This window comes from Podarcis bocagei, assembly GCF_964188305.1.
Source record: "Podarcis bocagei genome assembly, chromosome: 2".
NCBI classification, from domain to species: Eukaryota; Metazoa; Chordata; class Lepidosauria; order Squamata; family Lacertidae; genus Podarcis; species Podarcis bocagei.
Window position 1 is genome coordinate 11,544,721 of NC_138126.1, and position 16,689 is coordinate 11,561,409.

Below are 16,689 nucleotides of genomic sequence, written 5' to 3' on the forward strand. Positions count from 1 at the left end.
GTCTTCAAAGCCCATGACACCTTTGGTAAAGACTGGTCTCCAACTGGAGCACTCGCAGGCCAGTGTTTCCCAGTTGTCAGTGTTTATACTACATTTTTAAAGATTTGCCTTGAGTCTTTAAATGTCTTTTGTTGACCACCAGCATTACGCTTTGCAGTTTTAAATTCAGAATATAGTCAACGTTTGATAAAGAAGCACATAAACTCCTTTTGGAAAACCGAAGACATTGCCTTCTAAAAATGACACGTGAGGCTAAATGATAATTGGGGGGGGGGGGTATGTAACATATAATGGAGGACCTTGAAAAGGTAAATGCAGTGATGTCTTCTATGCAGGAAAAGTCTAAGGCTGTGGGTGTGTAACCCACCAAAGGACAGTATATAAGCTAGAAGGAAAAGTTGCAACCACCTCTGCTGCTGCAACTGCTCTCTAGGGCTCAGACCTCCTATGGACTGCTGCCTAGAGCCTAGGTAAGTGTGTGTAACCATAGAAGGTGCTGTAAGTGCTTCTCTTGCCAAATAAAGAGTTAACTACCAGATGTGTGCTTCTTCCTTATCTGGGATGGGGTGTGACAAAGGAGAGGAGAGAGGTGGGAGGCTCATGGAGACAACAGGTACATCAACAGTCCCAACCATGTTCCCAAGATGGGAAGAGCTTGCAGACTTCTTACTCTGAGAATTTCTTACTCCTCCTTACTCCGTTACTTCTTACTCCATGTATTTGTATGCTTCCTTTCCATGATTAAACTGTGTTCAAGGCGGCTTACAGAAACAATCACATAATTCACACCAACAGTTCTAAAAACATAACAAACTTTAGTAGTCACAAACAATAAATGAAAACATCTGAATGAATATACAATAAAATTGGAACAATCCTGCATGATAAGGTCTAGCAACAAAAAAAATCACAAAAACGTAACATCAAATGATAGCCGAATTAAAGCCTCTCATATATTAAAGATAGAAATAATTGGGGGGGGGGGACCTAGCTAATACTATGTTAACTTTAAAACCAGTTCAACACATCTTAAGACCTGGACGTGCTCAGTTGGCGGAGCATGAGACTCTTAATCTCAGGGTCATTGGTGTGACCCCATATCGGGCAAAAGATTCCAGCACTGCAGGGGGTTGGACTAGATGACCCTCAGGGTCTCTTCCAACTGTATGATTTTATGAAACACCTGGGAGAATGGAGCTGTTTCAAAGGGGTGCTGGAATAAAAGGGTGGGCTGGGCTGGCCCTGCCTGGGAGAGACAAGCATATACTGGATGTTCCCCACTCCTGATGTAGTGTAAGGTGTTCATATACCTTCCACATGCCATACATTCATATGTTTTCCCCATGTTGGAGAGAGAGAGAGATTGAAAAAAATATTCTTTCTTGTTGCAGAGTTAGCACATTGGTATCAAGCACATTAAAACTTGGCTAGATTTTACATCTGCTCTCATCCACCTTCAAACAATTGTTCCCCATGAAAATACTTAGGCTAGAATAAATCTCAGACACGTAGCTTTGGAAAAGTGAAGATTTTACTTGCAGAGGTTCAGAAGCTGCAACAAACAAGTCTCCGTCCATTGGAAGTAAAAGTAAGGAAGAAAAGGTTCCAAGCAATTTAAAAGCAAAATAAATAAGTTATATTACAAAACGAATTAAGTTTAATTTAATGTAACAAAAATTACATTAACAAAGATACTGGATGTAGATTTTTCTTGAGCTGGGAACCATGCTGGCTACTGGTGTCTTCCAGGAAGACAAGAGCGAAAGAGAGAGGGAGGAAGAAGCAAAGGCTGCTAGGAGTTGCTCCCATGTTAACGAGCTGATTTCTGGCCCCGGTTAACACTTTCATGCACACAGTCAGTAACTGTATATTGCCAAAATAAATATAAAAATTGTCCAGTAGCACCTTAGAGACCAGCTAAGTAGTTCTGGGTATAAGCTTTCGTGTGCATGAACACTTCTTCAGATATGAAGTATATTGCCAGTTTCTCTTCTCTGACAAGCACTTGTGTACATGCAAAGAACATACAAACATAGCATGTTAAGTCCCTCCCCCTCAAGAGTCCCATCTTGACCCAAAGCTCCTCACATGTAAAGGTTTGCTCCGTATGTCAGCTGTCTGATGGGGCAATAAACTGGTTCCACAATTCCACTCAAGACATGTTCACAAATGTAGTGATATCTCACTCCAATGTGTTTTATGCATGCCAGGAATTTATTGGTCCTTGACAGCTTTGTACTGCTGACCTGCATCATCTGGATAGGTTCACATTTACTCAGTCCAAGGTCTGCAGTCTCAGGGCCATGGGTTTGAGCCACACATTAAGCAAAAGATTCCGGCTTTGCAGGGGGTTGGTCTAGATGACCCTCAGGATCCCTTCCAACCCTACAATTTTATGGTTCTATGAAAGAGCTTACTACTCTACACAAGTTCATTAAAGAGGTGGCAGCAGCGGCTGGAGGACTCCCAAGAAGGGAGAGGAGAGGAGACTGATGGAACACCCCGCGAGGGAGGGTGTTTGAAAAAGGGTGAGAGTCTGCCAACTCTGCAGGCAAGGAGTGACCTAACCGGGCTCCTGAGCCCCACAAAGGTGCCATAGAAAGAAGGTAGTTGGTCAAGGGAGTCGTGGACCCAAAAAGGTTGAAAACCTCCGACCTACGTGTTGCCTGAGCCCCATAACCTGATGCTGCAGAGAGACAAAAAGATTTACTTTCTCATACAGAGTTAGCACAATTGCCGATTGGTACCAAGCGCATAGGGACGCGGGCGGTGCTGTGGGTTAAACTACAGAGCCTAGGACTTGCTGATCAGAAGGTCGGTGGTTCGAATCCCCGCTACAGGGTGAGTTCCCGTTGCTCGGTCCCTGCTCCTGTCAACCTAACAGTTTGAAAGCACATCAAAGTGCAAGTAGATAAATAGGTACCGCTCTGGCAGGAAGGTAAACGGCGTTTCCGTGCGCTGCTCTGGTTCGCCAGAAGCGGCTTAGTCATGCTGGCCACATGACCCGGAAGCTGTACGCCGGCTCCTTCGGCCAGTAAAGCGAGATGAGCGCCACAACCCCAGAATCGGTCACGACTGGACCTAACAGTCAGGGGTCCCTTTACCTTTACCTTACCAAGCACATAAAAATGTGGTTAGATTCTACATCTGCCCTCATTAGCCTTTAAACAAATGTTCCCCATGAAAACAGCTGGGCTAGTTTCAGAAGTTACAGCAAACAAGTCTCCATCCGTTGGCGGTAAAAGCAACGAAGAAAAGGTTCCAAGCTGTTTGAAAGGAAAAGAAATTGGTTTCGTTACAAAAAAGGAACCATGCAGTCTTTGTGTTAGCGAAGATGGGGACTGTAAAAAACTCTTGTAGAAAGATTCATTCACGTGGTTTTCAGGAAGTCGGAGAGAAAGAGAGATAGGGAAAAAGAATGGCTGCTGGGAGCAGTTAACTAGAGCTCATTTCTGGCTCAGGTTAATGCTTTCATGCATAAAAGGATGAGTCAGTAACTGTATACTAGAAGGCATTTTGACATTCCATAAATTTACATGGTTTCTCGCATGTGGATTATTTGATGTTCGGAAAGGTTCCACCCAGCACACTGCTTCTCCCTTGTGTGGACTCTTTGATGTAAAGTAAGGCTACCGCTCCCACGAAAGACGTTTCCACAGTCTGTGCAGATATATCTTTCCTCCGCTTTGTGGATTCTTTGATGTTTGGCAAGAGTTCCGCCATCCCGGAAGCTCTTTCCGCAGTTCAAGCATTTATATGGTTTCTCCCCTGTGTGGATTCGTTTATGTATACAAAGGGTCCAGCTAGCCCGGAAGCTCTTTCCGCACTCCATGCATTTATATGGTTTCTCCCCTGTGTGGATTCTTTGATGTTTGGCAAGGGTTCCTCTCATATCAAAGCTCTCCCCACACTCCAGACATTTATACTGCTTCTCTCCTGTGCGGGTTCTCTGATGTTCAGTAAAGGTTATGCTATCATGGAGGCCCTTTCCACAGTCCACCTGTCCGGAGTTACAGTGTTTCTCCCCTTTATGGATTATCTGATGGGAAATAAGATGTCCAAGTTGACTGAAACTCTTTCCACACTCCATGCATTTATATGGCTTCTCCCCTGTATGGGTTCTTTGATGGGCAATAAGACTTCCTCTTTGGCTGAAGCTCTTTCCGCACTCCATGCATTTATACGGTTTCTCTCCTGTGTGGGTTCTTCCATGTGCAGTAAGGGAACTGCTTGTACTGAAGCTCTTCCCACACTCTGTGCATTTGTACGGTTTCTCTCCTGTGTGACTTCTGCTATGTGTATTTAACTGTGATCTATACTGGAATATTTTCTCACACACTGGACACGTAATATTCTTATTATCTTTACAGTCTTCTGGAGGGGTCAGGAGTTCATGGACCTCAGCCCTCTGGGAAGCAGATTGCCTCTTCTGCCTAGGCTTTGATCGGTTCGCCTTGTGCCTTTCTCTTTGATTTCCAAACATTTCTTTCCCCATATAACGTGTGGTTGTTTCTGCCAACGCTATATATGGCGCCTGGTAATTCTCATTGTCCTGTCCATCACCTGCATGAGGAGGGGGCAGACAGAAAATGAAGATCAGGTAAAAAGCGCAAATCACTCTGAGTTTCTCCCTCAGTCATCAAACCACTCCATCTGCTCTAACCATTGAACCACCCCATCCCTCCCCAACCACTTTCACTATCACCAAACCAACGCCATCCATTGCCAAAAACAAATCTCTCCCTCTCAATCATCAAACTACTCCAACAATCAAACCATTCCACTCGTTACTTCTGCCATCACCAAAACAGCCCATCCATCACCAAAACAGCCAATTCCAACCCCAATTCCATACCAAAGCAACTATATATGAGCAACATCCATCTATCACCAAACCAGCTCCATCCACTCTACACAGAATGTACTACAAAAACACCAGGAGAAGTTGAAACTACTCATGGGAGTTCCAATTCAGCAACATCTGGGAGACCACAGGGTTTCTCTCATCCATCTTCTATATCCAAGGACTTACCTGTCCTTTTCTTCTGGACCAACAACTCTTCTTTTTCTTCAAACCAGGTGAAGTCCAATTGGGACACCAGAGGCCCTTCTTAATGGGATAAGAAGAAAGCAAAAACTGTTATTGATGCCACCTGTGACTGCAAAAGGTCGAAGAAAATCCAAACCATGTATTCTCTTTTCAGCCCTCCATCCCATCTGTCAGGCTTCGGGGAATCGGATCCCTCCCCCGGTGGCAGTAATTAAGCAGATCAAACAAAAAGAGTGCTCTTACCAGATAAGTTCTTTAATAATCACAGCGAGAGACAAGGAATGCATATCATGCTAAAAATGGCATTGCTCCCAGGAAAGGTTTACCCCTTCTGTCCCCATTAATCTACATCACTCCTACATCGGGTAATCTGAGCTTATTGCCATTGCGCTTTCTGTTCCATCACTTTCTAAGTCTGTCTAGTCTTAGGGGAAGGAGCGTGTAGAGTCAGAAATGATGTCCAAGGACTGAATCTGCAAGCTGTCTCTCTCCTGTTCCTCACTCAGTATTTCCCAGCTTTCCCCCTCTGGGCTATGCCGCTCTGCAAACTAAATCAATACTGTCCTCCTGCCCTTGGGAAGGTTCAGGAAAAGGGGGGTGGCTCACACCATTCTTCCTCAGTCCAGTCCCTGACACCATCTCAACCTCCCAGATATTTGAAAGATGACAAGCATAGAGGAGAGCAATGCACAGACCTTAAAACAGGCATAGGCAAACTCGGCCCTCCAGAAGTTTTGGGACTACAACTCCCATCATCCCTAGCTAACAGGACCAGTGGTCAGGGATGATGGGAATTGTAGTCTCAAAACATTTGGAGGGCTGAGTTTGGGGGGGGGTGCCTGCCTTAAAACATCCATCTGGGGTCACCAAAGCGATTCGACCGTCATCCATTACTCCACCAGTCACTCCCACCACCACCAAAGCCCTTCATCCATCAACAACCCTCTCAATCGTCAAACTCCACCCATGACCAGCCATTATAATAATAATAATAATTTATTATTTATACCCCGCCCATCTGGCTGGGCCTCCCCAGCCACTCTGGGCGGCTTCCATAAAAACCAAAAATACAGTAAAATGTCACACGTTAAAAACTTCCCTGAACAGGGCTGCCTTAAGATGTCTCCTGAATGTCAGATAGTTGTTTATCGCTTTGACATCTGCTGGAAGGGCGTTCCACAGGGCGGGCGCCACTACCGAGAAGGCCCTCTGCCTGGTTCCCTGTAGCTTTGCTTCTCGCAGTGAGGGAACCGCCAGAAGGCCCTCGGCGCTGGACCTCAGCGTCCGGGCAGACTGATGGGGGTGGAGACGCTCCTTCAGGTATACTGGACCGAGGCCGTTTAGGGCTTTAAAGGTCAGCACCAACACTTTGAATTGTGCTCGGAAACGTACTGGGAGCCAATGCAGGTCTTTCAAGACCGGTGTTATATGGTCTCGGCGGCCGCTCCCAGTCACCAGTCTAGCTGCCGCATTCTGGATTAGTTGTAGTTTCCGCGTCACCTTCAAAGGTAGCCCCACGTAGAGCGCATTGCAGTAGTCCAAGCGGGAGATAACCAGAGCATGCACCACTCTGGCGAGACAGTCCGCAGGCAGATAGGGTCTCAGCCTACGTACCAGATGGAGCTGGTAAACAGCTGCCCTGGACACAGATTTGACCTGTGCCTCCATGGACAGCTGTGAGTCCAAAATGACTCCCAGGCTGCGCACCTGGTCCTTCAGGGGCACAGTTACCCCATTCAGGACCAGGGAATCCTCCACACCTGCCCGCCTCCTGTCCCCCAAAAACAGTACTTCTGTCTTGTCAGGATTCAACCTCAATCTGTTAGCCGCCATCCATCCTCCAACCGCCTCCAGACACTCCATCCACTCTGCTTAGAATGCCAGGAGATGTCGAAACCACTCATGGGAGTTGCATTACTGCAACAAGTAGAAGACCATAGAGTTTCCCCCATCCCTGCTCTATATCCAAGGACTTACCTGCCACTTCCTTCTGGACCAGCAGTTCTTCCTTTTCTTCAGGCCAGGAGATGAGGTCTGATTGGAGCATCAGAAGCCCTTCTTGATGGGATTAAAAAAGAAGCAAAAATTGTTATTGATGGCCCCTGTGAGTGCAGAAGTTTATAGAAAATCCAAACCTCTTTTCCATACCTCCATTCCAACCCAAAGGACCAGATCTTTGAAACGGAACAGGAATGAGAGGGGGGGAGCACTAGATGGACCTAGAAACATCAGTCTGGTGTCACCACAGCAACTCCATCTCCATCCATCATTGCGCCAGCCACTCCCACAATCACCAAACCACTCCATCTACCACCAAAGCAACCATAGCCATCCACCACTGACCCCAACCACATCACCAAAGCAACTGTGGTTATAGCAACTTCCATCCATCTCCAAACCAACGCCATTTATCGCAAATCGCTCCATCCACTCTGTCATGGATTCTTCAGTCGAGATTGCTGCATTGCAGTTTGTTGGACTAGATCAGTGTTTCCCAACCGGTGTTCCCCGGCACACTAGTGTGCCGTGAGACGTTGGCTGGTGTGCCGTGGGAGGGAGGCGGGCGAGTCGGGCGGTGAGAGGCGGCGGCGGCGAGGATCCGCGTCGAGCCGGGGGCGGCTCCGCGGTGGTGGTGCCGAGCGGCGGGGCAGCGCGTGCAAAAGGGAGGAGCGCGAGACAGCGGAGGAGGAGGAGGCCGGCATGTCCGGGCAGCAGCAGCAACAGCAGCAGCAGCAATTCCCGGCGACGGCTCCTCAAGCCCCGCCGCCGCCCCCTCCTCCGCCCGCTATCGCCGCCACCACCACAACAGCCGCCGCCGCCTCAGTTGCCGCCGTCCCTCAGTCCCTCGCTCTGCTGCCTCCTCCCACCCCCAAAGCTTGGAGGTTCCCCGGCAAGGGGGAGGGAAAAAACTTTCACTTTCGTGCGTCCCTCCCGGCGTGACGCTGCGCGCTGACGTCACGGGGCTGTAATGGTGGTGTGCCGCGAGATTTTTTTCATTAAACAGGTGTGCCGTTGCCCAAAAAAGGTTGGGAAACACTGGACTAGATGACCCTCAGGGTCCCTTCCAACTCGACAATTCTTTGATTCTATGTAGAATGTACTACAAAAACACCAGGAGATGACGAAACCACCCATGGGGATTCTAATTCAACAACCTCCGAAAAGCCACAGGTTTCCCCGCCCTCCATCTTCTTCTCTACCCAAGGACCTACCTGCCTCTCGTTTCTGGCCCAACCACTCTTCCTTTTCTTCAAGCCAGGAGATGAGGTCCGAATGGGGCATCAGTGGCCCTTCTTCATGGAATAAAAAGAAAGAAAGCAAAAAGTGTTATTGGTGGCACCCAGGGCTGCAAAGGTTTGCAGAAAATCCAAACCATGTACAGAAGATGAACTGGTCAAGTCGGTAATGATACACTGGGCAAAGGATCTGGGACATAATATTCAGATGACAGATTGGGAAAAGTTATGGAAAACAGACCTGAAATTCACAGCATGTTGTACTTGGAAAGAAAACTATGAAAATGATGTACCACTGGTATTTGACTCCTACCAAGCTGGCAAAAATGTATAGGACAAGTACAAACATCTGCTGGAAATGTAAAGAAAATGTGGCAGTGGACTGCAAGGGAGATGATATATAATGAAATGAAAAAAATATTTTAAATAACTTTTGTTAAAAAACCAGAAGCTTTTCTATTGGGAATTACAGGTACCAACATCCCAAAGGACCAGAAAAGACTCTTTGTGTATGGAACAACAGCCACCCGGATGCTGCTAGCCCAGAGATGGAAAGAAGACAAGGTCCCTACCAGAGAGGAATGGCAAACCAAGCTGACTGAATGGCAAAGCTGATTGGAAAACTCAGGAACCAAGAGGACAAAAGCTTTTCAAAAGAATGGGAAAAGTTTATAAGCTAGCTAAGAGACCACTTTAAGCAGATGGAAACATTGGCAGGATTCTGATTTCACTTGTTGTTTAACAATTACCATGGATAATATGGATTGATATATATGGATTTTTATAACTTTGCATTGGAAAAAATATAGTATTATTACTATTATTATTAAATCCAAACCATGCTCCCTGCAGCGTGTTTATGTTTTTACTCTGCTGACTATACATTGGGAGTCTGCTCCGAATCAATACGAGCAGAATCAATGACCAAATGTCTGGGTGAAAACTCAAGGGAAAAATCTTCTTTAGCCCAAAATGACCTCAGTAGGCACCTAAGCTGGGTGGCACCTGTCTAATTTTGGCAGCTAGCACAGGAAGGCTTGGCTTAGCCAGAACTGACCATGACGCGGCAGCTAAAAAAGCCAATGCAATTCTGGGCTGCATCAATAGGAGTATAGCATCTAGATCAAGGGAAGTAATAGTGCCACTGTATTCTGCTCTGGTCAGACCTCACCTGGAGTACTGTGTCCAGTTCTGGGCACCACAGTTCAAGAAGGACACTGACAAACTGGAACGTGTCCAGAGGAGGGCAACCAAAATGGTCAAAGGCCTGGAAACGATGCCTTATGAGGAACGGCTAAGGGAGCTGGGCATGTTTAGCCTGGAGAAGAGGAGGTTAAGGGGTGACATGATAGCCATGTTCAAATATATAAAAGGATGTCACACAGAGGAGGGAGAAAGGTTGTTTTCTGCTGCTCCAGAGAAGCGGACACGGAGCAATGGATCCAAACTACAAGAAAGAAGATTCCACCTAAACATTAGGAAGAACGTCCTGACAGTAAGAGCTGTTTGACAGTGGAATTTGCTGCCAAGGAGTGTGGTGGAGTCTCCTACTTTGGAGGTCTTTAAGCAGAGGCTTGACAACCATGTGTCAGGAGTGCTCTGATGGTGTTTCCTGCTTGGCAGGGGGTTGGACTCGATGGCCCTTGTGGTCTCTTCCAACTCTATGATTCTGTGATTCTATGATATGGAGAGAACGATAAGGAATTCAAGAAGGTGAGCGCAGAGGGATCTTTACCCAGAGAGGCCAAGTTCCTGTAATTCTCCAGCATGACATCTTTGTAGAGTTCTTGTTGGCCTGAATTCAGCAAAGCCCACTCCATCCTGGTGAAGTACACAGCCACCTCCTCAAAGGACACCAAACTCTGAAAAAAGGAGGAAATATCCATAATTCTCATGGTACCTTCCCAAAAAAAGAAAAAGAAAAGAGAGAGAGAAATATCCAAGGAATGGAAGTAAAAGATACCGTAATGAGAACCCACCTCCAGAACCACCCCACAGTGAGTCTTTATGTACACCAGGGGTGTCAACAAAAGAGGTTTAAAGACTCTCTCAAAGCAAATCTAAAAAAAAGGAGTATAAACACTGACAAATAGGAAACATTGGCCTGCGAGCACTTCATTTTTATTTTTATTAATTTTTATTGATACAGCAAGAAAAAAGAAAAAACACAAATACCAAATTACACACAGGAATAACCATAGACACATTATTTTCTTAACAAACAATAAAACACATATCGGTCTTAACACTAAAGACCCAACCTCCCATCTATTCCATATTTCGATTTCATATTACTTATTGCCAATACACACTTTTATCATAATTAAACTTTTTCTTAATATATCTGATTCCTTATATCTACCTTGCAACTATTACTGAAGTTCCTTGAATGCTGCAACAGAATTTAAACTACTATATTTATTTTTCAAATATTCTTTGAAAACCTCCCATTTTGAAACAAATTCCTGTTTTGATTTATTCTTTATTTTTTCTGATACACCGTCTAATTCGGCATATTCTGTCAGCTTTTGGATCCAGTCTTGTATAGAGGGGATTTCATTACTCTTCCATTTTGCCTGCGAGCGCTTCAATTGGAGAACAGCCTTTACCAAAAGAGTCATGGGCTCTGAAGATGCTCAGACTCAGGACAAAAGGGAGAAACGTGCTAAGAGGGCTTGGAAAACCCTCACCACAGGTTTGTGCCCAGCTAGGATGTTTCCTTGATGCTTTTTCCCTTGCCTGCTGCTTTTTTTCCTTGCCTGGACGGAGGATAAGAACAGTGTGTGCAAAAAGCATGAGGGTCTGTCGTGACTGGGAATGGCCGCCGAGACCATATAACACCGGTCCTGAAAGACCTACATTGGCTCCCAGTACATTTCCGAGCACAATTCAAAGTGTTGGTCTGACCTTTAAAGCCCTAAATGTCCTCGGCTCAGTATACCTGAAGGAGCATCTCCACCCCCATCATTCAACCCCAGACACTGAGGTCCAGCTCCGAGGGCTTCCTGGCGGTTCCCTCACTGCGAAAAGTGAGGTTACATGGAACCAGGCAGAGGGCCTTCTCGGTAGTGGCTCCCGCCCTGTGGAATGCCCTCCCATCAGATGTCAAGGAAATAAACAACTATCTGACTTTTAGAAGACATCTGAAGGCAGTGCTGTTTAGGGAATTTTTAATGTTTGATGTTTTATTGTGCTCTTAATATTCTGTTGGGAGCTGCCCATAGTGGCTGGCGATACCCAGCCAGATGGGCAGGGTATAAATAATAAATTACTATTATTATTAAAACCATGCCTGCAAACAGACAAAGCAGGGCTCAAAGTAGGCGCCAGTCAGCTCCTCAGCTTCACTAGGGGGACCCCAATAAGAGGGGAGGGCTCGCCGTCTCTGCCCCTGCTGTATGGAGTTATGTTTCTACTCTATTTCTACCATGCTGAGAGAATTTTATATGCTGCCTCAGAAAACACTAACCAATTAAACAAACGAAGAAGCCACAGGAGGAGACCTCCAGACCCAATTACCTGAGCTGAAGGGAGGGCCATTCCTTCCACTTCATCCCAAAGAGGAGAGGACCTGCCGCATTTTTGACTACCTGCAAAAGTGGCATGGAAAAGGGAGCAGGATAAAACATTTTGTTTTTTCCCTTCACAATGTACGTAGAAGGAATGTGGCATGGGTTTGCTCAACTACTTTTTCAAGCTGGTTCTTGAACTGACTGGAAGCAGCTTGTCCATTTTTCAAGCTCCTGAGGAAGGGATGTTTTGCTTTGAAGCACATCTGAGTTCTTTGTTAAGTCATTTTGGGTCCTTTTTATGAGCAAAGCAGATAATAAATATAAATAGTTATGACTGAGCAACCACAGAGCAGCTCAGTGCTTGGAACGAACAAGATTGGTGTATGTTGGATAAAGGTAAAGGGACCCCAGACCATTAGGTCCAGTTGTGGCCGACTCTGGGGTTGCGGTGTTCATCTCGCTTTATTGGCCGAGGGAGCTGGCGTACAGCTTCCGGGTCATGTGGCCAGCATGACTAAGCCACTTCTGGCGAACCAGAGCAGCGCACGGAAACGCCATTTACCTTCCCGCCAGAGCGGTACCTATTTATCTACTTGCACTTTGACGTGCTTTCGAACTGCTAGGTTGGCAGGAGCAGGGACCGAGCAACGGGAGCTCACCCCGTCGCGGGGATTCGAACCGCCGACCTTCTGATTAGCAAGCCCTAGGCTCTGTGGTTTAACCCACAGCGCCACCCGCGTCCCAAAAAGAACGGCCTCGGATATGTGATTGTAAAACTGTAATTTGAAAAAAAACAAATAATTAAATTAACGGGAAACCAAAAAACCTCACAACAGGGATCACGACTGGGAAGCGTTGCTGTTGTGCTCACAGCTCATGGCCTGCCCACAGGGATCTGCTTAGCCACCTCGAGAACAGGAAGCTGGGCTCGATGCACTTCCTGTGTTCTTCAGGCACCCACCTGCTTCTTTCTTCTGGACAAACTCCTCTTCCTCCTCTTCCAACCAGGAGATGAGGCGAGGTTGAGGAAACAGAGGCCCTTCTTTGAGGGAAAAGCAGAAGATACATCATTGTTAGAGGTATGTTTTTCGTGGCTCTCTATTTTGAACCTGCTAATAAAAACAAGAATTGATGCTTTTGAATTATGTTGCTGGAGGAGACTCTTGAGAGTCCCATGGACTGCAAGAAGATCAAACCTCTCCATTCTGAAGGAAATCAGCCCTGAGTGCTCACTGGAAGGACAGTTCGTGAAGCTGAGGCTCCAATACTTTGGCCACCTCATGAGAAGAGAAGACTCCCTGGAAAAGACCCTGATGTTGGGAAGGATGGAGGGCACAAGGAGAAGGGGACGACAGAGAATGAGATGGTTGGATGGTGTTCTTGAAGCTACCAGCATGAGTTTGACCAAACTGTGGGAGGCTGTGGAAGACAGGGGTGCCTGTCGTGCTCTGGACCATGGGGTCACGAAGAGTCGGACATGACTAAACAACAACAAATAAAAACATTTTTGTTTACGTCACCTTTTCCAGGCAAATAAGACAGTTGTCATGTGTTTCAATCTGGTTTTTAGGGCAGTGTTGGTTTTAATCATTTTTGGAATGTTTAAATAGTTGGGTTTTTTTAGATATTTTCCTGATAATTTTATTGCTTTATTATTTCTGTAAACTGCTTTGAGGTTCTTTAACGTTTTAAGTGGTCAATGGGTTTGGGGAAACAAACATACACATCTCTCAACCAAAGGATGCTTACCCAGAGAAGACAATTCCTCATAATTCTCCAGCAGGACTTCCCTGTAGAGAGCCTTCTGAGCTGGACCCAGGAGCGCCCACTCTTCCTGGGTGAAATATACTGCCACTTCCTCAAAAGACACCAGAACCTGGAAGAAAATGGAAGGCAGTTCCTATCACTCACACAAAACTGTGCAATGTAACATACCGGTAAGCAGTCAAGTACAACACCTCCTGTTTCTTCCCTGTATGAATTCTTTAATGCAAGGTAAAGGAGCAACTGCCACTGAAGCTCTTTCCACATTCAAAACATTTGTAAGGTTTCTCCCCTGCATGAATTCAGTAAGGGCACGGTTGCAACGGAAGCTCTTTCCACACTCCCAGCACTTATAAGGTTCGTCCCCTCTGTGAGTTTGTTGATGTCTAGTAAGTAGGCTGTTGCGAGTGAAGCTCTTTGCACATTCATAACATTTATAAGGTTTGTCCCCTATGTGCACTCTTTGATGTGAAGTAAGAGTTGAGCGATAACCAAATCTACTTCCACACACTGTACATTCATACTTTTTCTCCTCTCTGTGAATTTGATTTTCACCACCCTGAGACGTACTTGATTTACCCTCTGGTTTCTGCTTTCGCCTCCCCTCTTGCCTTCTGCCTCCATCTTGAAGCCTCAGCTTCCTTTGCTCCGCCTGCTCTTTGGATTCTTTTGGTGACACTTCTGCCAGCATCCCTTCAACATCTCCTGATGGAATAAAAAGGCAAACTGATAAAATGCTGAAGGAGCGTCTTCACCCCTATCATTCAGCCTGGACACTGAGATCCGAGGGTCTTCTGACGGTTCTCTCACTGTACAAAGTGAAGTTACAGAAAACCAAGCAGAGGGCCTTCTTGGTAGTGGCACCCGCCCTGTGGAACGCCCTCCGATCAGATGTCAAGGAAATAAATAAGGCCTCAGTAATACTGGACTTTAATGTGGACCTGAAGTTGGTTGTTTCTCTATTCTTTTTTTCCACTTTTGCCCAGAATGCTCTTGCAGAAACTGCTGTACTTAACAGAAACATAATTTTTTGCCGTTGCAAGCATAGCAGTTAGCAAAAGAAAAGTGCAGGAAAGAGAGGAAATTAAACAGCAGCCCTTGATGAAAGCGACTCCAAAATTTTGGTTTGGAGTGACAAACATTCATATACAGAACTTTAAGCTTTTGTTTTGCTTTGTTTTAGAGTGCCTTTGATTTTTGTATCATATTGTAGATTGCTTTGAGTTTACTTTTCATAAAAAGTGACTAAATGTAACTAATAATAATAATAAACACCTGCCACTTTGGGATTAAGCGTTGTATAAATCTCTTAAAGGCAGAAAATTGCAAACAGTACAGAGGAGGCCTTTTGTTTTTGGTCACCCGTGCGTAGTTGGAGTGCATATAAATGCTCCCTGCCTCCGTTCCCCGTCTCAGCAATTGCGCATCAATTGAGTGCACCTAAGATGGTCACAGCCTGTACCATGGACCAATGTTTTACTCTGAACTATATTATAAGTAAACGTACTAAGAACATTAAGAATAATAGAAAGAGAGATGTCAAATTGCCAACATCAACTGCAGACTTCTGCTATTTATACAAGAACAATGCAGAAATGAAGCTCAGAGTAGGCTTAAATGACAGTAAGACTAATGTTTTTGGAACGTTGTGAGGAGTGAAGCAAGGCTGCATTCTGCCTTCCACTCATTTCCATTTCTGTATTAATCATTTGCCTGGCATGCTTTGGTCCATGGGATCACGAAGAGTCTGACATGACTAAACAACAACAAAATTAATCATTTGGTGCCTTGTTTAGGCAATACAAACTCCCCGTGTCCAGTAATTAGGAACAGAAAGAACTCAATCTTGATGTATGCCGGTGATTTAGTATTCCGCTCACTTTTCTGATTGGGCCTCAAAAATAACTTGGAGGTGTTCAGCACATAGTGTAACAAGAAAGCCTGCCGATAAATTAACAGAAGGCCAAGATTATGATTTTCTGGCCAACAAGAGTATAAATGGTTCTTAGATCAGCCAGCTACAGAACAAACTTGCTCATTTAGGTACCTGGATATACAGTGGAACCTCAGGTTAAGTACTTAATTCGTTCCGGAGGTTTGTTCTTAACCTGAAACTGTTCTTAACCTGAAGCACCACTTTAGCAGATGGGGCCTCCCGCTGCCACGCCACCGGAGCACGATTTCTGTTCTCATCCTGAAGCAAAGTTCTTAACCCAAGGTACTATTTCTGGGTTAGCGGAGTCTGTAACCTGAAGCGTCTGTATCCTGAAGCGTATGTAACCCGAGGTACCACCGTACCCTTTATTGAAAGGAGGTGAAAGTCAAAGCACAGAAAACTATTGTGGCACAGAAAACTGAAATGCAGTTGTGGCATGAATATGTCTTAAATGTACAGCTCTGGTTCTTTAAATAGCAAGTGTGCAAGTAATGGGGCTGGATATGTCTTAGTCCCAGTTAAGAGTGTTAAGACTGTCAAATTTGCAGTCAAAAGAAAAGGACATTCTGTGGCAGCCCTTCAAGTTCCCTAGGAAGGGAAACTTACAATTTAAGGATGATCCATTCAAAGTCTCCTACTTCCCCTCCCAGGAGAGGACGACCTTTCCCCGTCGCCCCTTAGTTCCCCCCGGGAGGGACGGGGCTCCATCCCTTTTGCGCCTCTTCCTCCTGGCATCCCTCTCCCTCTCGCCCCCCAATTCCGCCCCTTGACCTGGCGACTCCCCCCCAGTTACCCGCCTCCAGCGCCTCTGCGAGGACGGACAGAGGCAGCCGCGCCAAGCAGCTGCCCCCACTTCCACCGGAACAGGAAGCGGAAGCTCCTCCTCTCCCGCCAGCCTTCCGTTCCGCTCTAGGAACGGGCAGCCCTGTCGCTGCTGTTAACCGTTTTGAAGCCTCTTGGTTGCTCCCACTTGTTCTCTTGGACTCCAAAGCATCAAAAGGGCAAAAATATTGTTTAGAAATAAAACTTAGTATTCCAAAAAACACATCGCCTATTTTTTATGTGTTGAGGTGTGTGTGTATGTCTGTGTGCACATCTGAAGGCAATCCTGTTTAGGAAAGTTTTTTATTTTGATGTTTTATCGTGTTTTTAATATTCTGTTGGGGAAAACCCAGCCAGATGGGCGGGGTA

The 16,689-nt window shown here is 45.8% G+C and overlaps 1 protein-coding gene across 5 annotated transcripts; it reads right to left on the minus strand.

The window, feature by feature from the left end:
* Positions 1-1,513: 1,513 nt before the first annotated feature.
* LOC308580659 (uncharacterized protein) lies at positions 1,514-16,405 on the minus strand. Of its 5 annotated transcripts, none has more exons than XM_081182630.1 (10): positions 16,292-16,405; positions 14,133-14,267; positions 13,548-13,674; positions 12,760-12,840; positions 11,806-11,876; positions 10,022-10,148; positions 8,263-8,343; positions 7,028-7,108; positions 5,033-5,110; positions 1,514-4,563 (listed from the first exon to the last, which is right to left on the minus strand). In XM_081182630.1, exons 2-10 carry the CDS (start codon positions 14,184-14,186, stop codon positions 3,533-3,535), a joined length of 1,731 nt encoding a protein of 576 aa, XP_081038756.1. In that variant the 5' UTR covers positions 14,187-14,267; positions 16,292-16,405; the 3' UTR covers positions 1,514-3,532. The 5 variants fall into 5 exon arrangements, with proteins under 5 accessions (XP_081038756.1, XP_081038757.1, XP_081038755.1 ...); XM_081182631.1 differs by lacking the exon at positions 16,292-16,405 and adding an exon at positions 16,105-16,254 and having other exon boundaries at positions 14,142-14,267; XM_081182629.1 differs by lacking the exon at positions 16,292-16,405 and adding an exon at positions 16,105-16,254.
* Positions 16,406-16,689: the final 284 nt, after the last annotated feature.

Excerpts from the sequence above, each read along its gene's own strand:
- LOC308580659 (XM_081182630.1), bottom strand. The coding sequence starts at position 14,186 with ATGGAGGCAGAAGGCAAGAGGGGAGGCGAAAGCAGAAACCAGAGGGTA. Across the intron at positions 11,877-12,759 it reads TGTCCAGAAGAAAGAAGCAG|GTAGTCAAAAATGCGGCAGG; the intron begins GTGGGTGCCTGA and ends CCACTTTTGCAG. Across the intron at positions 4,564-5,032 it reads GGTCCAGAAGAAAAGGACAG|GTGATGGACAGGACAATGAG; the intron begins GTAAGTCCTTGG and ends CTCCTCATGCAG.